General features: G+C 38.4%; 1 protein-coding gene across 10 annotated transcripts in view; it reads left to right on the forward strand.

Annotated features, from left to right (window-relative positions):
• PER2 (period circadian regulator 2) overlaps positions 1–11,528 on the forward strand; it is a 51,089-nt gene extending 39,561 nt beyond the window's left edge. For all 10 annotated transcript variants that reach the window (XM_042795340.1, XM_042795381.1, XM_042795347.1 and 7 more), the window contains 6 exons: positions 176–436; positions 1,841–2,682; positions 5,178–5,364; positions 5,882–6,074; positions 7,747–7,897; positions 9,079–11,528. In XM_042795340.1, coding sequence (XP_042651274.1) covers positions 176–436; positions 1,841–2,682; positions 5,178–5,364; positions 5,882–6,074; positions 7,747–7,897; positions 9,079–9,228 — 1,784 coding nt within the window. In that variant the 3' untranslated portion in view covers positions 9,229–11,528. The remainder of the gene's footprint in view (positions 1–175; positions 437–1,840; positions 2,683–5,177; positions 5,365–5,881; positions 6,075–7,746; positions 7,898–9,078) is intronic.
• The last annotated feature ends 12,176 nt before the right edge of the window (positions 11,529–23,704 follow it).

Consider the following 23,704-nt stretch of genomic DNA (forward strand, 5'->3'; position numbering starts at 1 on the left):
TTGTGACTTACATTTTCTTACAGCTAAAGTGTTCCTATGGAAATAGAATAAACAGAGACAGATTTTGTATCTTAAACTTACAGCAGAATTATTACAAAATTGTAATAGCTTAAAAGTGCATATATAGAGCTTTTTAACTTCACCTTGACTTACTTTTTTTCTTGTGTTTCTGTAGAAATGATAGAAGATGGTCCAGGTGGAGCAGATCTCTTAGATGGTCAACTTCTTGCCCCTCCATCCAGCTCTGCACTTGTAAATCAAGAAAAGGAGCCATTTAAAAAACTAGGACTTACAAAGGAAGTCCTTGCAGTGCATACACAAAAGGAGGAGCAGAGCTTTTTGAATAAGTTTAAAGAAATCAAGAGATTTAATATTTTTCAGTCCCACTGCAATTACTACTTACAAGATAAACCGAAAGGACGGCCTGGTGAACGTGGTACGGCAATAGTTTTCACAATAAAACTTCTATTTGTATAGGAAGTAGAACCTGCTGAGAGGGCACTTCCATTTTTAGCTGTATTGTGGAGTCACTGTGACTAGTGACAGTTGGATACTACTTTTAAAGTCCATGAGAAATCCTTTCTGCTAAGTCTTGCTTAAAGACTGAGAGTGGACTACAGCTTTTACTGTAGTAACTGATATTTTAGAAACGAATGTTTTGATGTTTATCTGTTCAAAATTACTGTTGTGCATCTACTTTCAAGGGAGAAAACTCCTCTTTTAGTATGTTTGCTTTATTGTATCTATGCTTGTATTCCCTTGCTTTTCTTTTCCTTCTGTCTTTCTACCTGTCGTCTTTTTCAGGTTTGTGGTTTTGTTTTCAGCCCCTTTTGCTTTATATCCAGTTTCCCTCATTCCACTATTGTGTAATTGGTGAAACAATCTGATAATTGTTTGTTTGCCTTTTAAAGTAATAATGTGATCAGTGGGATGGAAGTAGCACAGACTAGCTGCGATAGTGAGATTCTTTTTGTTTATTAGGACTAGGAACTCTGGATGGCATTTTCAGAAGTGCTTGATACTTACCTGACTTTGTTCCCATTTCAGTCCTGACTTGACTTGGAACAGAAGTCAGACACTGCTGAGCTTTTTCTGTAGATTTTTACCTTCTTTTTTATTTAAATAGTTATATGTCCTTGTTTTAGGAAACCTGTTCTGGAACCCTTTAGTCCCCTTGTGTTCTTTATACTTGATAAACTTTCAGCCTATCTTAAATAAGCTTTAGACAAACTAAAAGTTTGAGCAGCTTGTAGTGCCGGAAAATATTTTATGGATTTCCTCATGTCTATAATCAGATGAGCTGGCAGCCTTCACCTAGGGAAGAGTCACTTGGTGCAGACTTCTTCGAAAATAAGGTTGTAATGGTAGCATGCTTTTTCCTCAGGAAATTATTTTCTTTGTGTACTTTTTCTCCTGCTTTTTTTTCCTCACCTTTTCAATTAAGACCTGCATGACCTTAATTCTCTAGAAATGCTTTCAGTCATGTCCCATACTATTTTTATTGTAATTGCTGGAGTAATTAGAATTTTGTCCATTTGGGAGCCACTGTTTTGCAGCTTTAGTGCTATTTGCGTGTCACACACTTGAGCCTGAACTGATCCACTGTTGCTCTCTTCTCTTCCATGGTGTGTCAGCATGGTTTTCATTGCCCAGTTATCTCAGCTCTTGTGCTAGAGGTGAAAGTAAACCTGACTCCTTCCCAGATGCTTCCACTTGGGGAGGCTAATTCCAGAACTGTGGTTTTGAGCAACTTCTAGGGATGACAGTATGAAAGGGATCCATCAGATTGCAAGTAGGGTCCTTCCTGATGTTTTGGGTTTTTGGTTTCTTTTTTGTGCAGGTGGCCGTGGACAAAGAAATGGCACTTCTGGAGTGGATCAGCCTTGGAAGAAAAGTGGAAAGAACAGGAAATCAAAGCGCATTAAACCACAGGAGTCTTCAGAGAGTACAGCTTCTGGAACGAAATTCCCCCATCGGTTTCCTCTTCAAGGTTTAAATACTACTGCTTGGTCACCATCAGACACTTCACAAGCGAGCTATTCAGCAATGTCTTTTCCTACTGTTATGCCTGCCTATCCACTTCCTGTTTTTCCAGCAGCAGGGACTGTGCCACCAGCTCCTGAGACTTCACTCTCTGGTTTTAATCAGTTGCCAGACTCTGGAAATACTTGCCCTATGCAGCCATCCCAGTTCTCTGCACCCCTCATGACACCTGTTGTAGCTCTTGTGCTCCCCAACTACGTCTACCCAGAGATGAACAATAACTTACCTCAAACACTTTACCACGGCCAACCAAACTTCCCTGCCCATTCCACTTTCTCTTCACAGACAGTATTTCCGACACAGCCACCGTTCACTACACCCAGCCCCTTCCCACAACAGGCATTTTTTCCAGCACAGCCATTCCATTATAATCCGCCAGCAGACAGTGAAAAGGTTCCTGTCACAGAGCCACGAAATGAGCCGTCCCGTTCCTGCACTCCGCAGTCAGTGGGTCCTCAAGACCAGGCTTCACCACCTCTGTTCCAGTCACGGTGCAGTTCTCCTCTGAATCTTCTACAGTTAGAAGAAACCACAAAAACTGCTGAAAGTGGAGCTCCTGTGGGTTTACATGGACCTTTAAGTGAGGAAGGAGCCATAGGCAAAATCACTGATAACTGTAGTGGAAAGGGATCCTTACCAGTAAGTATGCTGATGGGTTTGGGTTTTGTTCTGTTTTTTTTTTTTTTTTTTTTTTCTTTTCAGTCTTCACATTTTTGAACGTATTTGAAGATGTTAATATGTAGAGATGCCTGAAATGGATTTTTTTTTTTTTTTCTCCTTCTCTGCCTGTTTTCTTGTCTCTGCTACACGGTTTTCAATCTTTTCATTTGTGGGACCGATTTTTTTAACGACAGGCAGTAGTCTGTCAATATAATGCCAGGAGATGGACTCACAATTGTAATTAGTAAATTCAAACTTTAGCAGCCTGAATAAAACATGAAATTCAATTGTTCAAATATTCTTAGCCTTTAAAAATTAAAACCACCTTGTTGTTCTTCTAAAGTGATACTAGGAAGGCCGGAAATATATCCTGAAACAGTTTTCAGCTTTGTTTCACTTTTTTTTTTTTTTTTTAAATATGAATATGGATAAGCCCATTGGAAGGAAAGCACTGAAGTAGATCTAAAATAGTATGAACACTTTGTTTTTAGCAAAAAGTATTGGGCTAGTGAATTTGTGTGGAGGTGGGAAATAATCTGTAAGTGGTCTGAGATAGATGAAATCGCATCTTTTTACAAACGAGCAACCAAAGTAAAGGAACGGGGAGTTACGACTTGAAGACAGTAACTTTATTTTTGTTTTATTTGGTGCATTAAAATGATGCTGAGCTAATTGGTAATTCCAGGGGGTTTTTGTTTCCTGGGTCATTCAAATTTGACAAATCAGTTTAACAAATGAAACTTCATACGGAGTAATATGTCTGGAAAGGTTTCTATAACAGAAATATGTAGACTAATATTAGTGTTTTCTAAAGGCACCATAGAGTATCTTTAGAAATGCTGAGTCACTGATGGGATGGAGTTGCAACCTAAACCTTTTAGACTGGTTCCTTCCTCCCTCCCGCTTTTCCTGTGCCATGGTTTGTAACCGGTCTCTGCGTCTAATTGTGCAGTTACAAAGCAGAACTTGGGTTCGCTGCTGATAAAAGGAAAGCAGGCATTGGAAAGGGCAGCTTTTACTTTTAGGGATGTCCGAGATCTAAACTACTGTAAGTAATAGGTAAAAAGCATTGCTAGTGCTGATGCTAGCAGCTGATTAGATGACTTTGTGCAGTGAGTCATAAGCATGTATCTACATTAGAAGCTATAAAGGAAGAGGAAGGAAAAACTTCTGAAAATGCTTGTTCCCCAGTGTGGGGAACTTTTAGATCTCGATGTTAAACTTTACTCCCTGTTTAGTTTCCAGATTTATTTTACTTAATATTCTTGATATTGATCCTTAAGGTGGACAAGTAGAGAGAAAACAGAGAAATGGATTTTGTTATATCTATGTTCTAGAGAAACTTCCAAACTTGATTGATATGGTGCAAGAACTTGTCACGTTGTTTTATTGCATGCGTGTTATCTCATGATCTTGAGAAGAAATACATTTTGTTTTCACTAAAAAAATTTCTTTACCATATTTGTCCTGTAAATGCCACTTATGGAGCAATTTGCAGGGATATATGCATCCAATGCCATCTTTGGACTAATGTATTCTGCACACTATAACATCTCTGAAATCTTCTTTCTATAAGGACTTCTGAATTGTGCTGTGGTATAACAGTGCCATCTGTGACTGTAATTTACAGCATGCTCTGAGATGCCTCTGTTGGATTAAAAGAAGCTTGATAGCCAAACTTAATAGTAACAATTTTGCGGGCAAATTCTTCTGAATTTCCCTAAACTTGATAGTTCTTGTTCTTTAGAAACCTGCAAAACATAACTTTTTGTAATTTCCTCATCACTTCCTGGAAAATGAGGACAATATAAGCATTTGTTCAGGAATGTGTTAAGGATAAAGCTAGTTCTTTCCATTATTGTGTATTTTGCTAAATTCTGTCAACCTGAATTTCTAATATTTAATCTTCAAATTGACTGGTAAGTGAGGTTTTGCTTATGTTAGAAATCAACATAGTTAATGCTCTTTTCCTTAAAAATATACAAATAAATTATCTTGCCTAGGAATCTTGCATCTGGGAACATGTTCTTCCTTCTTATCTTGCATTGAGAGTAGTAACAGTGATGGACGGCTGATCTAAATCTGAGGTAGATTATAGTAGGAGCAACTGCTACTATGTTTTAAGTGGCTTGGGTAAATTCTGACTTAGCCCCTGCTGTTCTGGACGTCAAAACTGAATAGCAAATGCCTTCCCTACTTCCTCATTAAACTATATATGTTTTTAAAGAGAAATTGAATTGAATTCTCAGTCTTACTGCAGGACCACTTACCTGTCTATCAGTCCCTCCATTATTCGTCCCTCCATTGGTCTTGGCAGATGTTGGTGGTGGTTGTCTGTCTTTGAATAACTGTGTAAATATATTAGAATATAAAGTGAAATGGATTAATACTAAATGTAAATTATTTGTAATAGCACTGTATTTTGGTTTTGGTTTTTTAGTTGTATTTTATTCCCTTCTCCTTCTTATCACTAGGCTGAATCTCCAATGGATGCTCAAAATAGCGATGCACTCTCCATGTCTAGTGTCCTGCTTGACATTTTACTTCAAGAAGATGCGTGTTCAGGCACTGGTTCAGCTTCTTCAGGGAGCGGTGTGTCTGCTGCTGCTGAGTCTCTCGGGTCTGGATCCAATGGCTGTGGCATGTCAGGGAGCAGAACAGGTAACACTGGCAGTGAGTACTCTGTTAGCATTTTAAGAATTGGAGTGTGAGGTATTGCAAACACCACTGGAACATCAAGTACTTGATGTAAAAATCTTCATTGTCTTTAAGTTTAATTGCATAGTTTATTCCTGATGTCTTTTTATTATTACATATCATGAAAGTTTTTCTATTGTGCTTTATTTCCAGTACAGAATCTTTTTAAAGTGTGTGTAAAATAGCCATTGAGATATTATGTAGGTATGATAGAATAATGAAGAGAAAATACCATATGCCTTCATGTTTCATTTCAGAGTTTTTAATTTCAGTAAGCTAATTATTCTGTTGAAATTTAATGGAGACTTAGCTTGAGAATTGAAGTTTTAAAAATATAAGGGGTGGGAGTTCCCTCTTTAAAAAATGAAATAAAATGGTTGTATTTATACTTTGTTCTCTTTAATCTTCTCTATTTTCAAAAGCATTGAGATAATCTATGAATTTAACAATTTATAATGACACTTAAAATTTCTTTTTAAAGGTAGTAGTGAAACTAGTCATACCAGCAAGTACTTTGGGAGTATTGATTCCTCAGAAAATCATCATAAAACCAAAATTAAGGCAGAAATGGAAGAAAGTGAACATTTCATTAAATATGTACTTCAGGATCCTATATGGCTTTTGATGGCAAACACAGATGACACTGTTATGATGACTTACCAGATACCCTCACGGTAATTCCAATGTCAGAGTACTTCATGATCTGTATGTATAATGTTGGGGGAGCAGGGTGTACAGAAGGAAACACGTACATGAATCTCTGTCTCGATAGAAGTTGATTGATTTTAATGTTTAGCTCAGTGTCAAGAAGAATTCTTGCTTCCTTTATATCTTTTGTATACTACACCAGAAGTTCTCAAAAAGTAAAACCCATTTGATTAGGCTTACCTTTACTTTTAGATCAATTACCTGAGTTGAAATTAACTGTATATTTTTTTGAGGCTGTTCTATAGTTAGTGATTTGCAACTACTTCCCTAGAAATCCTTGTAGTATGATCAGTAGATCCTGGCAAGTATGCTTAGATCTAATGATGGTCTGTAGCATGGAAATTTTGTACTGTTGTCTTTGAGATGCCACATTTAGTGGCATGCTGCTTTCTCTGCCTTGTAGGTTTGTTTTGTTGTTTTATATTGTTTTTTTTCTGGGTTGTTAACTTCCACATGTTAATTCTTCTACATAAATTCCCATTCAAATAAGATAAGAAAGTAAAAGGTAAAAATTGTGAGGTTTCTAATTGAAAAAACTTCATTAAAAAAAAAGAATAATAATTCCCTGCTTCAATAGCAAAGAGCAGATACAGGAGGAAAGAGGTTATCAAGTATGCAGTTTGGGTTTGTTTTAATCTTTATATTTCTTGGGAACAATGAAGTGTATTTTTAAAATAATAGGAAGTTTCAGTAAAGACATCTTTTGAGAGGGAAAGAAAACAAGCTTTCAAAATACAGAAGCACAGGGCTGATGGGGACAAAAATAGAGAACACATAAGAACTTCAGAATTTTTCCTTAGGTTTAAAAATATCTTGGCATTTCTCCGTATTTGTAGCATGAAGGGTTGACAACTATAGATGGGAATTCCAGTAGACTGTAAGAGTAGCAAAGCCTGCCAAAGAGAACATAGTATAGTGATGTGATGGGAAGAGTTAAGCTCACTATCAGAGCATGATGCCCAAGAAGAGAAGTGTAAAGCCACCTTGTTTATAAGGTGTGCTGTAAGGAACAGAAATAGTACTGGGTTTCTTGGAACTTGCTTTCTGTTGTCATCTTTTAGAGAGGTATACAGCGTATAAATGTTTGCTGTGGTGCAGGATTTTTTTAAGTTTCTGAATGAAGGTGAGGCATTGGGAGGAGAGAGAACTTTGGCTGCTGAAATAGAGCAGTGTTTTTTAAATCTCTCCCCCTCAGTCTTGAATTTCAACCCATTCTTCATGACCTTCTTAAACATCTCTTACTTCTTCTGCTTTAGTATCTCATATGTGCATCTAGTGTCTGTTTTGGGTTGTCCTCCCAGTGAAGGGGAACTTGGAACTTACTGCAGCATCAGCAGAGGGAAACTGGAGTTCTTGGTGGTTTCACCGGTGGTGCTGCCTGAATAGCTCTAAGAAAACTGTTTTCACTGATAGGATTTGAAAAGATGATGAGCCAGCAGAGATGCGTTAAAGTTGTCTGCAAATACAGAAAGCTGCTGAAATAACAACACTTAATTTTCTTCCAATATAAGATTTGTAAGCTTAACGTCGCAGAACAAAAATAGTCTTTTAAAATGTTAGTATTTGACTGTGTAACCTTATATAGGCATAAAGCCCAGAAACTGTTGAAGCTCAATTTCTAAATACATTTTATTTTAGAGATTTGGAAACAGTTTTAAAAGAAGATAAGCAGAAATTAAAGCAAATGCAGAAACTACAACCAAAATTTACAGAAGAACAAAAAAGAGAGCTTATTGAAGTTCATCCATGGATCCAGCAAGGTGGACTTCCAAAAACTGTTGCTAATTCTGTAAGTTTAAATGAGTTAGTTACTTTTGCATGTATAACAGTGCTTAAATTACTAGCTGCCTATGTTAGACTTTTCCTGTTGCTATGAAAACTTGGTCAATTACTCAGGTTAAAAAATAAATTAAAAATTTCATGCAGTGGTTTCTGGCTTGATCTAATTTACCATAAGTCTTCTTTCCAGTGAGAAAGTTAAAGCATTGGTGAATACAGTATAAAAAATTCCCTTCTTATTTTTAAATTTCTGTGTATCTGTTTGGAATTCTTCAGCACAGTCAGGACCTTCAATACATGAAAATCTCTATTTTGTGTGCAGAAATTTATGCCCATTGTGTTCTAGACAATACAAAATTAATAGGAGTACTGGTCCTTTTTTCTATTAGACGTCTCATGTGGGATCATCTCTTACCTTGATTCTGTAAGTGGATTAGTGGCTTGAAAAGCGGAAAAAAAAAACAACCAACCAACCAAAAATAAAACAAAAAACCACAAATAAACAAACAAAACCACCAAAAAAAAATAAAACAAACAAAAAAAACCCCACCAAAAACAAACCCAAACAAACAAAAAAAAACCCAACTAACCAAAACCACAAAGCATCCTTACAGTTTTATTTGTTGTCCGTGTATTTTACTTATTCACACACAAATACCTGATTGCATTTTCTTTTCCCTATGCTTTCTATCATTTGTAGCTCTTTTACACATAAGTTATCAAATGCAGAGGCTCTCTTTGCCCATGAGTATTTCAAAAGTCAGTGTAACAGAATTACAGTGGAATCCTAATCTTGGTGTTAATGTTACTGTGACGTTAATACTATAGCATCCAACTTGTGTAAATGTACAGCTGCTCCAGTCTCTGCACTGACGTAAGCATATTACTACAGGGTTAGCAATCAAATGGAGGAAAAGGTGATTGGAAGTGCATGTAAAATGTCAGCATTATGAATTATCTATGACATAACTGCTTCCAGTAGAGTTCTCAAGTACCTGTATTGATTTACTACACATTGTAAAATGATTATGTGGGTGAAAGTTGAGTAGAATATATCTTGTTAGGTGTAGCACAGATGTAAATGTTCCCTTGGAATCAGGGATTGCACCCAAATGGATTGTTGTTTTGAAAAGCTGCTTTTTTTTTTTTTTTCTTCTTAGCATTTCTATAATTTTATTTTTGTCCTTTTAGGAATGTATTTTTTGTGAGGACAATATACAGAGCAATTTTTATACATCATATGATGAAGAAATCCATGAAATGGACCTTAATGAAATGATTGAAGACAATGGGGAGAACAACTTGGTTTCCCTGAGTGAAGTCAGTGAAGAACAAACATAGCCTTTGAGCCTATAGTTTGCAAAGCTGCTTCAAAACTACAGTGATGATCCATAAAGGTTTTAATCTTGTCTCCAGCAAGATGAATCCAGTTCAGAAAAACACGTATGTTTTTCTTGCTTTAGAAGAGTCATTTGTGAATGAATCTCTTTTTAAATGGTGGCAATCTCTTCCCAGTAAGGACGTTGTTGAAGATGGTATAGTTTTTCTTTAAAAAAGAAAGACTCATTTTGCACTTATATGCCTCAAGTATTTCTTTATAAACTATAGAAACTTTCATTGATGCCTACTGTTTTTTGTAGGGTGGGTTAATGAGTACTGAAAATCCCTTTACGTACATACGGTTCTTCAAATCTCCTTTGGTAACGATTCAGCATTATAAATTGTTCTAGCAATTTTGCTTAGTGGCTCTTTAGCATTGTTCTTAATATTTGAAGTGGTCCAGCGTAGTAGAAGAAATAACCTTCAAGCAAATCAATTCACACTTCCCCATCTCATATCAGTTGATCCCATCCTCTTTATTTGTTTCCTGTGTTTTTGAATGTAGGACCTTTTTTGTCTAAGAGAAATGTTGAACTAATTTTGTAAGATGGTCTTGGATTAAATTACTTCTGTGAATGTGTAAGTATAGATGAGTGCTGACAACTTTTAGCTTTTTATTTAAATGGATGCTGCAATACTATGAACTGTTTATTACCTTGAAGCATCATTTCTGAGAATTTATACACAAGAAATCTTTATGCTTAAAAACTAAGACCACAGAGGATGACTTCGTATGCTCCAGTGACTGTTAGACAAAGATTGGTATAACTTTAGCCTTTATTTCCGATTTGTTCTGTTGGGAGTTTGGCCATCACTTTTTCCTGTGTGGCTAAACAAACTTTAAACTTGTGTGTGGCAAGAGAGGATTAGCCATTTCTTGTCATTTGAAGATAGTTCTTATAAAAAAGAAGTGATTTTGAGAATAGTGTTGACTTTCACGATGTTTGAATTGCATAATCTAAAATTTAGTGTGGCTGGAATCCTTTGCTGTCAATGATTTAATTTTAATGCCTCTGGGATTGTATTGACTTGAATATGTGTACTTTATGTTCTTGTAGTGTTTATACATGTTGAATGTGGGAAGAGAACACAAAGGAACTAACATGTTGGTTAGGTAAAGGACATTTAGTTGCAGTTTTGCTAGATGTCAGCTGTAGGTCTTGGAGTGAAAAACATATGGAGAAATTCAATTAACTTTGAAATGTTTATCTTAAAATATTTTTCATGGAAAGCATTTCCTTTTTTATTAGGATAACATTTCTATTCACTGAAATTTAAGGTTATTTTCATTCTATAAAAATATTTCTCTTTGCATACAAAGAGGATGTGAAGTTAGATCTGACACCACCAAAAACATGCAAAAGTGACTGGTATTTGCTTAGTGGAAGAAATAATTTGTGTAAATTAGTTATTAATTGGATAGTGTCATGAGGAAATTTGCATTGGAGACAGGTTCTGCAGGCAGCAGAGTATGTGAACTTGTGAAACAAATAGAATCACAGTTTAAAAAATAAGTATCTTAAATGTAGTGTAAAGCTCTACCCAGCAAGAACTGATTCCTGTCTTTAATAGTTTAGCAAGGTCAAAGTTAAGTATATGTAAATATAAACTGAATGAGAAATTTTAAAATGTTGGTGTTCAAGTCTGATGTATTAAATGTTTTAATCATAAATGGAACAGTGCAGCTATACCAACATATTAAAAATATTCCATTTTTACATGTAAACACAAATAGTTTTGATTGGACCAGGGTTTGGGAAAAATAAAAGCTTTATATAAAGGAGTGCATCATAATTATACAAATTATTTTCAGGGACTTCTCAACCACTTTGAACTTCTTTGCTTTAGCATGCTTTTTTTTTTGCCTTTTTTTTTTACTTGTTCTAATGTCTTTTTTTTTTTTTTTAATTACCATCTTGTAACCATAACTTAGTGAAAGGAAGAGAAAAGTATATTTAGAGCATTTTGTGGATGTGCTTACTTATGGACTTAATCTTGCATCCTTAAAGTGTTTGCATTTACAGGGTGGTATTAAAATATTTTCCTGTAACTTTAAATCTACATGCCTCCATTTATAGATAAGATTCTGAAGCTGTAATTTTTCCAAACTGTTGTAAGACGATTTATTTGTGATGACACTTTGTCAACATGTCAACAATGTTTTCTGTACACTGTGCAATATATTTTGGTTTTGCCACTTGTGACTAATTTTTATGACTTTGCTTTTTAGAAAACTGGTAAATAAAACAGATATATTTTTAGTTGCCTTTTTGTTCCTTGAGCTTTCTACTCCATGTAAGAATCAAAAAATATATGCGTTACTGGTAGTATGTGATCTGGTATTTCAAACTGAAGAACTTGTAAGCTACGTGGCTTACTGTCCTGAAGTAAAATTGTTGCCAGCTTGTCTGACCTGAGTTTAGACAAATGTAAGATTGAGTCTTTATATTGACTAGTTGTTCTGAGAACATGTACAAATCTACTACCTGGAAGAGCACATGCAGCAGCTGGGTTCTCTGTGTGTGTTTGTTCAAAACCACCAGAAGGCACGTTGTCCTTTTTACTTTGATGTCAGTTATTCTGTTCTAACCTTTTCTCCGGCAGCCCTCTGTGGTTTTATACTGGTAGCTTAGAGGTAGAGAATTTTGGTTATGCCCCATGCATTTGCTTTGTACGGTGATTGTTAGTCTCCTGTTCTGAAGTGCCATGTCTTCTGAAGATTGCTGAAACTCATCAAGCTAGCGTACTTTCCTGTTGATGTTCTTGTTTTATATTCTGAGTGGAGAAAGTGAGGAGGCTTGAAGATTTCTATTTTTTCTCACTTTGAGCAGTGATGTCATTTAGTGGGTGTGGGATGCGGCTTTGGACCACCCCTCCAGTTTAGGAGGTATTCGGGTTCACCACACAAGTGAATTGCCCTCACATGAAGGGTAGAATTGTGTGCTGTTGCGGAGATGTGCATTTTAAAGCATGCTTGTTCAACGCCTCATCCAAGTCCCTTTGAAGTCTTCTGAATTGACCCTAAATACATGAGCTGTTCTGCGTAGGTGAGGTCTAAAAACACTTCTCCTAACAGCACCTTGGTTCCTTGCTTAGCTAAGCATGCAGAGGAGAGGTGTATTGATGAAGCAGTTTACAGAACTACAAATGTGAGTGTCGTGTAAATATACAGGGTGTCCATGCAACTCTGTGGAGATGGTTGCTAGCATTTGGACAAAAGTGTTGATAATTGAAATATAACATTGAGAGAACTGAAGTGCTGCTGATTACCAGGTAATATTTCAGTTATTTCTGCTTCTGGTAATTTTTTACAATCATAAATGTAATAAGAGTACGAGGTAAATGTGGCTTCTAATTCGTGTACTCCTTGGTGATGTGCCTTCTGTCAGCACTCAAAGATAATGGCTTCCTTTACACTGCAGAACTGCTGGGCACAGTCTTTTGTCAGAGTTTCTCCCACCTCAGTAGCCCCTAGGCGTCACTGGTGTCCTACGATTATATTTGACAGTTTTGCCACCCCTGTTTTTCCTCTATTCAGCTTCTTGTATTTCGGGGCTATTGAGTTTGCTATGATGTTATTTGATATAAAGGGAAAGAAGGGAAATTTAATGTAAAGTGAAAGGCTTGAATTTCAAGTAAGTTTATGAGAAAATTCATAGTGAAGAGCTGTTGGCCCAATGGTAGTGAATGCAAATATAAACTTTGTGCTTGGAAAAGGGGAACAAACTGCAGAAAAACATCAGATTTTGTCTACTTAACAGCTGTTGTGAATTTGGAGAATAATGCTGTCTTTGCTGAGAATTAAGATCCTTGATTGTTCTTCTGTGTCTCTAACAAGGGTGGAAAGGGAACCTAATGCATTGATAAGCTGACTTAACATGGTGAAATGAGTGGCATGCTTCTGGTAAAGTGACAAACGGATGACTTAAAAGGAAAATAACATTTGTAGGTGTAATTTCCAGAAGTTCCAGTGTTTACTTGCTCACAAGTGGTTAGGAGCTTGAGAAATATATTTGATCTGTTGAGATGTTCATTAGCTTGTTCATCAGCATCTTTTTATTGAGGGCTGTGGAAGAGGACAGTATTTTTAGGAGTGGTACACAAGGTGTATAATATCTTTGTCAGTGTGCTTCAGTGGTGCAACTTAAACAAAACCAAAACAAAAAACACCACAAAACCAAAAAGCAACTTCTGCCGGGCCTCCTAAGTGGAAAAGAATTATAAGAGTGGGTAGAAACAGAGACAACTGAGCTCTCTTAATCATGGGTATTTCTCTTGGCATCTCTTGAAAAAAATCTAAGGTACATCAAGCTGCCATGTGCAATAGGAGTATGTGTGATGGGATTCCATTCTGGCTCTGCCTTATATCTAGTAGTTGCAGACAAAAAGAAGCTGCAGTGGCAGCACATGAATACTGTTTAACCTTAGTGGGCAATGTGAAAGTATGGAAACTCTTGCCATTCACTAATAAAGAAAATGGTTTTTAGCTGAAGAACACCTTGTGAAGGAGGTCCAATGTTCTGAGGCACTATAAAAGAGCAATTAGGTGGCAGGCCCTTTGCTTATGGTGTTATGGGACACATATTTTACACCTGTAAAAAAAAAAAAAAAAAAGGCAAAAAAATCCACAGAAAAAAAACCCTGAACACACAGCACAAACAAACCAAAAAAAACAACAACAACAAAAAAAAACACAAAACAAAAAAAAACCAAACCCCAAACAAAAAGAACTGAGAACACAACACACCCACACACCCCCCACTGAAAACAAACAAACCAAAAAACAACAAAGCAACCTGGAACTGTATTCAGCACTGGATTAAGCAAACTGAGCAGGTTCTGTGACACAACTGTGATGCATTTCCAGGGGTGAGTACAATGATTTCTGTGTAAGACAGAACAAGGAAATCAGCAGGGAGACAGTTCTTGAGCACCTGCCCCAGCTGAGGTAGAGGGCTTGGTGGGAGTTGTTACACCATCAGCCTTAGAGGGCCATACTACTTTGCACTTCATTTATTGTTTTAATTAGACAAAAAGAGACAAATCTGAGGACGGATTAGAATTTTCTGGTATTCCAGGATTCGTCAAAATGTGTTTCTTTCTCTGTGGTCTGTGTATTAATACAATAAGTTAGAATATAATAAATTTAGTACCGTCTAAATCGTTGGTCTAATTTAATGGTCTAAAAGTAGACTGCTTGTCTTGCTGTTGCACTGTCAACTTCAAAAATTCTACTTCTGTCTGAGAAATATGGGTTGTATTTCTTTTTTAATGTACTTGGCCATTGCTTTTCTAAGGTAAGGTCTACTGCTTTCCCTTCTGTTGTCACCAGCTGAATCCCTTTGAAATTTCCTTTTGCATAGGGGGAACAAAAAATCAAATGTAGAAACCAGAGAAAAAAAAGGAACCCCGTCATACAAGTTTTGGATAAATTCAGCAAACGCATTTCTCTAGTTGGCATTAACCTTTAATTCTCTTAGCTGCAGGAAGCAGAAGCGTTGGGTGGCCTGTGCTTACCTCCGCTGTGATTTCGCTGGGCGCTGGGGCTGGCGTGGCTGTTCTGTGGGGCCCTGGCGAGAAGGACTTGGTGCTTCCAGCTTCCCGGGTAAGAGCCACATCCATGGGGCGTGGGTTGTACACGGGCATTTATACTAAAGATTTAATCTGAACCATCTGTCTGTTCTATATGCTGTGACTTGTGCTCCTGTTGACTGCATCTCTCCAGCGTTTAAGTGTTTGCTGTTTTGTTAGAAGCATACACAAAGTTACTGGAACACATCAAGACTGAAGCCGTTACATAAATCGGGCTCAGTGCTTTTCTTGTGCTTGTGTTGTCTTGTGCTTCTCCCACCTTGCTGAACTTCCAATTTGAATTTTGAATACTGACAAATCTGTCTCCCCATATTGTGGAAAACTGTTTTGTTTTGGTTTGGTTTTTTTTCATGGTTCAGTTGCATTTCTAAATTTGGTAAAACCAGAGGCCGATGAAGAAAATGAATAATTAGATTGCAGACCAACTTCTTTGTGCTAAGCAATTAGGAGGGGCAGCAGCTGCCACATGGAAGTACTGTTGCTTCTAGCATCCTAAAATACATGTTTTGTTTCTGCAGCAGTACAGAATTCTAAGAAATAAAATCTTGTTATTTTTCTCCTGCAGTGACAGAACACATGTAATTGACTATACCAACCAGTATATTTTAGTATCAGATGGTATTTAAGTGAACTTGTATTATTCTACTATGCAATGTAATAACTATCTTCTAGAATTGTTTCTTTTCCTGTTTGGGCTAACCAAGACTTTAATTTACTAAAAAAAAAAAAGTAAAAATTAAAAAAAAAATCTCCAGGAAATAATGGAATTGAAGAAAAAAATATGTGTCTGCATTAAGGCATGGAAAACCCAAGACTGAGCTGCCACCACCGTGGCTGCAGGATGATCTCTGGAGCGGCGTGGAAGGCTCAGTGACAACCCCAGCCCTGGAACTGAGCTCCGCAGGCTCTCGGGCTGCTCGCCTGTGCCTGCAGGCCCTCGTCCAGAGACTCGGTTACCAGCCTGGGGCCAAAAGCAGCATCCTGAGTATTCCAATTTGTGCATTTAAAAAGCATATGCTGTGACACACTGCAGAAAGAAGTGACAATGTGAAGAATGTGGTGATGGGGAGTTATTTCCAGCGTCTGCGTGCAGTTGTCTTTACAAGCTCCTCCTTTTTTGTGTTCTGAAGAGCTGCTGCCTGCCTGTGAATAGTGAAGACTTTGTCCCAGCTGCTCAGTGCAGGGCCAGGAGGGGCTTGGGAGGATGGGGACGAGTGCTTTCTGTTCAGATCTGATTTCTAGGAAGATGCATACCTCTTCCTAAACCCTAACTCCCTGCAGGTGGCTGAAGGCTGGAAGACTTTGTTCACTGTTGGTTGCCTTGAAGTTCTCTTTTGCCTTCCCTTCTTTGAGACAAATCCAAATATATAAATATAAATATATATATATATATATATGAGTTGTGTTTATATTTGTAACCGTCGAAATCACATGGCAACAATGAAGGATTCTCACATCATGTAAAGAATTAGAAAATTTTTCCATTCTCTTTAGCTATGTGTGTACAAAAAGATGGTTACCAAACTACTTCAAATGGGAGCTTCTAAAGCTTTGGATTTAGTCAGGCAGTGTATTTAATATTCTTTTAATAACAATTACCTTGTGTTACATCAGCAGTGAATTTAAATGAGCTCATCTATAAAGACTTTCTAATGAAAGCACTTATGTACAACATTATTTTATTATGTTTAGCAGGCCACCTAAATTCCTTTCCCTGTGTGTACTCTACCATTATGAGGTGATGCTTAGGTCTTAAATTTAAATAATAGAATTTTTGGAGATTTTTGGTTTGGATTTCTGCAGAAAATCTGTTTGGGTTTTTTGGTTTTGTTTTGTTTTTTAAAAGTTTGTCTGATAGTCTGTTAGCTAACAGGTTAGCAAAATAAAGGTGTCTATATCATAAACCTGTTTATAGTCTTGAATTAAGTTCATAGCAAAACGATATAAATTGAACCACACTGCATACTGTAAATGATTTTGCAGATTTCACTTACTGACAGAATTAGTTTGATGAAGTGATATATGACTGCCTTTGTCACCTAATTTAATGTTCATAGGCCTGTGAAGTTTATGGTGTTAACTTTTACTCATTATGCTGACAATGGTGGCTTTACAGGTGGAGTCTTTTTGAATGTATTTGACAGGATCAAAGGGTCCAAGTGCTCAGGAAGTTGTTGGACAGTGACACTGCCCATAGTGCCTGCTGAGGGGGCAAACTGAAGTAATGCAGAGGGAGGCTGGGATGGCTTGGCCACCGTAATGTAAATCCTCCATGTGTCTGAAGGACCTGGCAGTAAATTAGGTCCAGGAAGCGCAGCAGTGTGATCTAATGTGTTTTAAGAAGTGTCTATAAATGCAGATGGTATTTATCACCTAGTTGATTTATACTGTCTGGCTTGCTCATTCGAGCATTTCCAAAGAAGGCTTTTAAAACTTTCAGATACAAAATTTGTTTTTCAGTTGAGAGGAGGGTGTGAGAGAGAGAAATCTGTATTATCTGTTCTGCAGGAGTGTTCTCAGGAGTATCGATGCTAACAGCCTTCCCCAAACTTCATGGACTGTATCAACACACATAGTAGTGACTTGAAGCTGATTGCCAAAACTTACTGTGAGTAAATTGCTGTAATTCAGTGTATCCACAGCCTTGCAAGCGTTGTGTGTTCCATACCTCTAAGCCTGTTAGATAAGACTAGGGTTGAACTGTGACACCTGGGCTATATATAGAAGGTGACAGTTTGCTGCTCTGGAAACATTGGGGTTGTTGCACTCTGGTTTGTGACTTTCATGAAAGAATTGGAGGAAGGGGATAGTAACAATTCCAAAGGGCACTGCCTCTTCTTTGAAATCGCTTAATGCTGCCTTTTAAAAAATAGTTCTATCAACAGCAAAACACAATTTTATTCTTTTTTAGGTGAGATGTAGTGGTTCTTTCTCAGAGAATTTGAGGAAGAGATAAAGACAAATGTCTCTTGAATCATGTTGATACCTGGACCTTTGGGAACAGTTTGGTTGAACATAAATGGGGAGTTGTTAAAATACAGGCACAAAGGGAAGGCACGGGGTTAAACCTGTGTGCCTCCATGAGCTGTGACTATAACAAATGAGAAAGTTGTCAAAACAGGGAAGGCTGGAATTGCCCCATGTCTAGACAAAAAGAATTAAAAAAAAAAAAAAAAATGAGGGGGAGAGAGAAAAAGTGATCTTTAAAGCTTTTGGCAAAAGAAGCTACAGCTGCAGAACCCAGCCCCAGGAAGGGCTGGGTGCACCTGGGCTCTCTGCTAAGCCACATTCCCAAATTGTCAGAGTCTCAGTATGGATCTGAACTCTGAGATAATGTTTAGAAACAGAGTCAAATCAAAATCATGTGTTCAGACACTTCAGGTTTTGGTATCTTTGAAAACCAAAATTCAAATAAGTAATTGGGCCATTTGAATCTCTCTATGGTTTTATTCAGTGATGTATAAAATAACGTTGTCTAGACAGTTCCTTGATATTAACTGTTCTCCAAAAGCAAAACCAGTAAGTACAAAACATGTGAAAAATTACACTCTTTTGTTTCAGGGGAAGGACAGGGGAAGTGGAAGCCCTTCCGCTTTTGAAGGTGTGTGTGTTTTATTTCTTGCTGCTCAGATGCCATGGTTACAAGCACTACGGAAAACAAACCAGTGGCACCAGGTAGGCTCCCCTGCTATTTTCCAGCAGTCCTGATTTCCCTGCCTGCTGGTGGGATTCTAACAGGAAATGGAGCAAGGCTGAACACTGATGTGTTTCAGCAACGGAAAGGACCAGATGTCAAAGTCTTCTAATTTGGGCCAGAGACCCAAATCCTCCCCATTACATTGTAGGCTTCTGACGCGTTTCTAGGGGGAATGTATTGTGAGCAACAGTTCTCTTTTGGTTTCTCATCAACAAGAAATGAAGGAAATGAGGGCAACACGCTTAGCTGGAGACTTCCCCACAAACTGATAAGTTTTCCCACAAATGGCGAAATGAACTGGGACCCACAGCTAAATCCCCTACTTCTTGTTTGGCCAACCATCACTGTTCTTTTGGAGGCAATGATATATTTGTTACAGGTGAATCAATCTGTTGAATGACTGAGTAGTGACTGTATATATTGTATCATGAAGGTAATTAACAGTAGGATTATCAGGCTAAAGAGTTGATCTCTTTGTGTACACAAGATTTGAAAGTACTTGGTATGGCATTTATGTATTCAAGGAGGGAGGTAATACTTGACAATTCCCTTAGTATTGCTAGCACTGTGGGGATCCATCCTCCCAAAGTAGTCAGGCAGTAAGCTTGGAAGCGTGCTATGTGGGAGCAAAAAGGGAAGAACAGAAAACCCACCACAAAACCAAAAAACCATGCTTCTCTGCATGTAACTCTTTCTTTCCCAATCTATGTATTTCACATGACACTGATTTTCTTTATATTTGTTTGTGTGTTTCATTTCCTGTCTGGCCTGTGTCATTTACATCTATTAATTTAACATGCATGTGTGTGACTGAGTCAGAGTGGTCGTTGCTAGGCTGGCCAAAGAGAACTTGTCACTTCAAGCTGACTCTTCAAGTTCAGGGTTTGATAGGACTTAGAAAACCTGTTTGGGTGACCAAATAAAGCAAGAAGATAGAACGTATACATCTGCCACTCATCCTAGATACATCAACATTTGCTATTTAAGCAAAACATTAGTGTTCCACTCAATATCTGAGTCTTACAATATTTTATTCATAGGAGACTTCAGAACATAAATTTTGAGGAAGTTTTTCTCAGCTGAATCAGCCAGTTAGGCAGGCAGTGGGAACCTTACCTTGAGAGATGTGTGGCCAGTTCTTCGTTAATGTAATTCTGGAGGTAAGTCCAGATTACATGAATAAAGGAGGGAGGGAGGGAGGGAGGAGTGTCTGGTGATAGACTCCATCCTAGGAAATAGAGGAGCCTTTGCTTGCTTTGAGTGTACTTACTTGAATCTCATGTATAACACAAATTAAAGCACAAGAAACCGCTGGCTACATTCAACAGCAGTCAGTCTGGCAACTGGCAGCAAGAGCCTTGGTTTCAGGAAAGGCTTGACAGTTTTGAGAGATGAGAAAATGCTCTGGCCTTAGAGATTCATTCTCCCTCTTAATCTAAATGAGAGTTCTTCACTGCAGTCCCCTTCCCCTTTTCCTCTGGCAATAGGAAAGTTTTTTCATCAGCTCCTTCACAGCATTTCCCCTCTTGTATCTATGCTATAATTTGATTGATTATAACAGCTGTAAATTGGTGTGCATCTATATAAACCCAAAAAAGATTCAGGCAATTTGTTGGCATATTTTCTTTTTATCTCCTCTACCCCCCTCAAAAACCCTGAGATAATACTTCTCCCTTTTTTGTGAAGTCTTGCTAGAACTATACAAGGGCAGAACATTATTGGTTGTCATTATAGCAACAGGCACATCAGTACACTATTTTCATTGCATCTTTCAAAATTTTTAGAGAACAAATAGATTCCAAGGTGTTGAAGCAAGGAGATAGTTACTACTACTTCTCCCAGGAAATACAACCAATAGACCTTCTAGCAAAAAGCTGAGAGGTAAGAATCTGTGTGTGTTGGGTTTTGTGAGTTTTTTGTTTCTTTTTTTTTTTTTTTTTTTTTTTTTTTTGAAGGATTCAGGGAGTAGATTATAATTTCAAAATAGAGGAGTGGTGCTTCTGGGAAGGAACGTGGGTGGGAACAGAATCCTAAGCACAGAGCATCGGGATCTTGGGCTTTTGCATTGTATTTTGAAGACTCTGTCACTGGAGTTACTGAGCCTTGGAATGATGCTCTGGTTCAGCGTCGGCTGAAAGGATGTGAATCATTTTTCCTGCTTCCGGCAGCAATTGAAGGTGCAGCCTGTCCCGCTGTTACTGAGTCACCCCGCTGGGCTGTGCGCTGTGGCAGCCAGCGTGGTCACCGCTAAGCAGCCCGGCGCTGCTGATAACACACGGCAGCAGAGAAGCAGCTGCGCAGACCTGCCGGTTGGCTTGGCTGTCCTTGCTGTCTGCACGACAGTGCTGCTCTGGGCAGCTGCACAGGGCACGTAATGTATGACGTGGGAGTAGTTGTGCCCTTTGGGTCTTACAACCCTCTTTTTGAGACCAAGCACGTTCAGGAGCTTTCCAAATTAGGTGTCACTTGATGTAAAGCTTTCCGGGAACTAGAGGAGGTCCTGGGCGCTCTGTCCATGCATCCCAAAAGCTCCTGAGGAGCAGGTCATTGCTTGCATGTAGGTTGCTGTCTGGGACTTCTCTGAGAACCTGTGCTGGCCTATTAAGAAACTGCTGGTTCAGTGGACGGGTTAATGAGTGGGAGGCTTGCAGCTGCTGTGAATAGGAGCTACTCAGTAGAGATTTGCTCCAGAATCCTAGATTTTGGTAAGAAGCTGTGCACTCCTTCTGCCAGCATGAGGGGATTCAATTACACTTGTTTTCTGACTGGTTAATCCGCTCCTGTGAAGGACAGAAAGAACCTGGACCAGGCTCAGATGCACGTAACATAGTCTCAGACTCCTGGTACTCTGCAGGGTTCTGCTGTGTGGGAAAGGAATCTTTGTATGTTGTTCTGGAAAGGGGCAATGCGTAGGTAGATACCACCCGTGTTGGGGGTCAGCCGTGAGTAATGAAGATACCCTTGTTTTATGAAGGCTGGTCATAAACACCAAATAGCATTTGCAGGCCCAAAAGAGGCAAATGCGCTACAAACTTGTGCGATTCAGGCCTTGGTGAAACACGTGGATGCTGTGACCAAACTCTCCCAGTTGGTGGAAAGGTTTGATGGGTCTGATAATGGAGATGATGTGTCTCTTGTGGGCTTTCTCAACCTGTGGAACACTGATTGCAAAGGCTGTTGCACGGTGACAGAAGAAGGGGTTTTATAGAGACTTTGTTTAGTACTGGTTGGTTCTGGAGAACTTGGTTTAGGATAGGAAGAATGAAATTCAAAAATTTTACTAGTGTTCCTCTCAGTCATGGATGGTCCAAACCCCAAAACACAGCAAGGCTTCCACAGGGGCCACCAGAAGCTGAAACCCATTTTGAAACACATCTGAGTGGATATGCAGGCTCTGGATGGTGCGCAGTAATTTTCCTTTCCTCTCAATGGGCACATCATTTTAAGGATACTTTAAAGTGTGCCCCTTTGGTGGTGATTTTAAATTAGGCTGCTTTACTTAAGTTGTCTAGGAGCTTTGCAGAGTTCAGCTGAGGGTGAATGGATCTGGGCATTTCTTGAAGCATTCTGCAAACGTCTGTTTGAAGATACCCTAGGTCTGCACTTCCCGAGATGCAAAGAAAACTATTCCCCATGGTTTCAACCTATATTTTAGCCTGAGATCAATGTACAGACTAAAAAAAAACACAAACTGAGGTCATTTTGTACTTAAATCTAAGGCCAGAAGGGATCAGCTAATATAATGGCTTGTATGTTATTGTTTTACGAAGTAGTTTTTGTCTGTAATTAAAGCAACTTGTATTTGCTTCTGGAAAGATACTCTGTTTCACTTAACCTGATGACATTAAGAGAAAGGAAATTCATGGCTTCTTCCACTGTCTAATATCAATCTTTTTCTTTCTGATTTCAGACAGCTTGGACCCACTGTCTAGCTTTTGTCATTTAAGGCTCTAGTTTATTGGATTAAAAGACTTTTTTAACCCATAACTTCCTCAGCTGGTAAGTGAGCAATATAACATATGTATAATATAACATATGCAGTATAACTAATCAAATCGCCCTCAGTCATCATCTTGTTTAACTAAATTAAGCTTAAAGTCTCTTATTGTAAATGTATTTTCATGTTTGTTTCCTGCACCAGCTTTGACTTTTAAATTTTTTTTTTTAACCTTCTTGAAATGCAGTGCAATGAATTGCACTTGCTGGGAGAAAAAAAAAAAAAAAAAGTAATGAAATGCTAATGTTCTATAAGGAGCTAAAAATCCCATGGAAGTAGAGAGACTGTTTTTTTCTCCCCCTTCCTTTTTCTTTAGCTTAGCTCATGCAGAAGTCTAGAGGCTTAAAGTGCACTACTTAGTGACACCATCCATTCAGATAACTGTGAACTTAGGAAATCTCCATAAAAGAGAGTGTAACTGCAACTTGGAACCAGGCATCTCGTGCAAGAAAATGAAAATATATTTTAGGAAGCAGAGGAAAGATTAGGCTTCTGGTTAAAACAGCTGGATTAGTGGATTGTTTGGATCCTTGAGTTTTCCATGTGTTTCCTACGTGACCTTATTCAAACCAGCGTGCCCATCTATGGAGCAAGATGTTCTCCTCCCGGGTCCCATTCATACTGGCTTGTGTGTTTCTGTGGTTCCAGTCAGCATGGCCCCAGCTGTGGCTGGTGGGGCAACCTCAGGAGGAGACATGCTGTTCTCATCACCAGAGAAAAGAAGCTGAGGTCTCAGTGTGTTCCAGAAGCTGAGCACTAGATTTGTAAAACCCAGGTGTCTGCACCCACGTCCCTGCAGGGTAGTTAGGGCTCGAGACGTACTTCGGACAGGGGGTGTGTGTGTGCATGCACAGCTATACTTGGAGATGGGCCCATAAATTGGAAAATCCCGAAATTGAGCTCCAACAGTTGGAGATGTCAAGACTGGATGTCCCCTTGGGGGTGTTACCTGTGGAAAGTTTACCATAATGTGGCAAGGCTCTGGATGCCGGGATTAACCAACATTCATCCCAACACACTTCTCAGAAATAAATCCTCCTTTTTTGTGACTAGTTTCAATAACTTTCTGCTAATGACAGCATCTTGGATGGTAGGAAATGTAAGCTCTGTGCTACAGACAGGAGTGAACTATATGTTTAGCAGAAGTTTCC

This window comes from Tyto alba, unplaced genomic scaffold (assembly GCF_018691265.1).
Source record: "Tyto alba isolate M040663 unplaced genomic scaffold, T.alba_DEE_v4.0 Super-Scaffold_10, whole genome shotgun sequence".
NCBI lineage: Eukaryota > Metazoa > Chordata > Aves > Strigiformes > Tytonidae > Tyto > Tyto alba.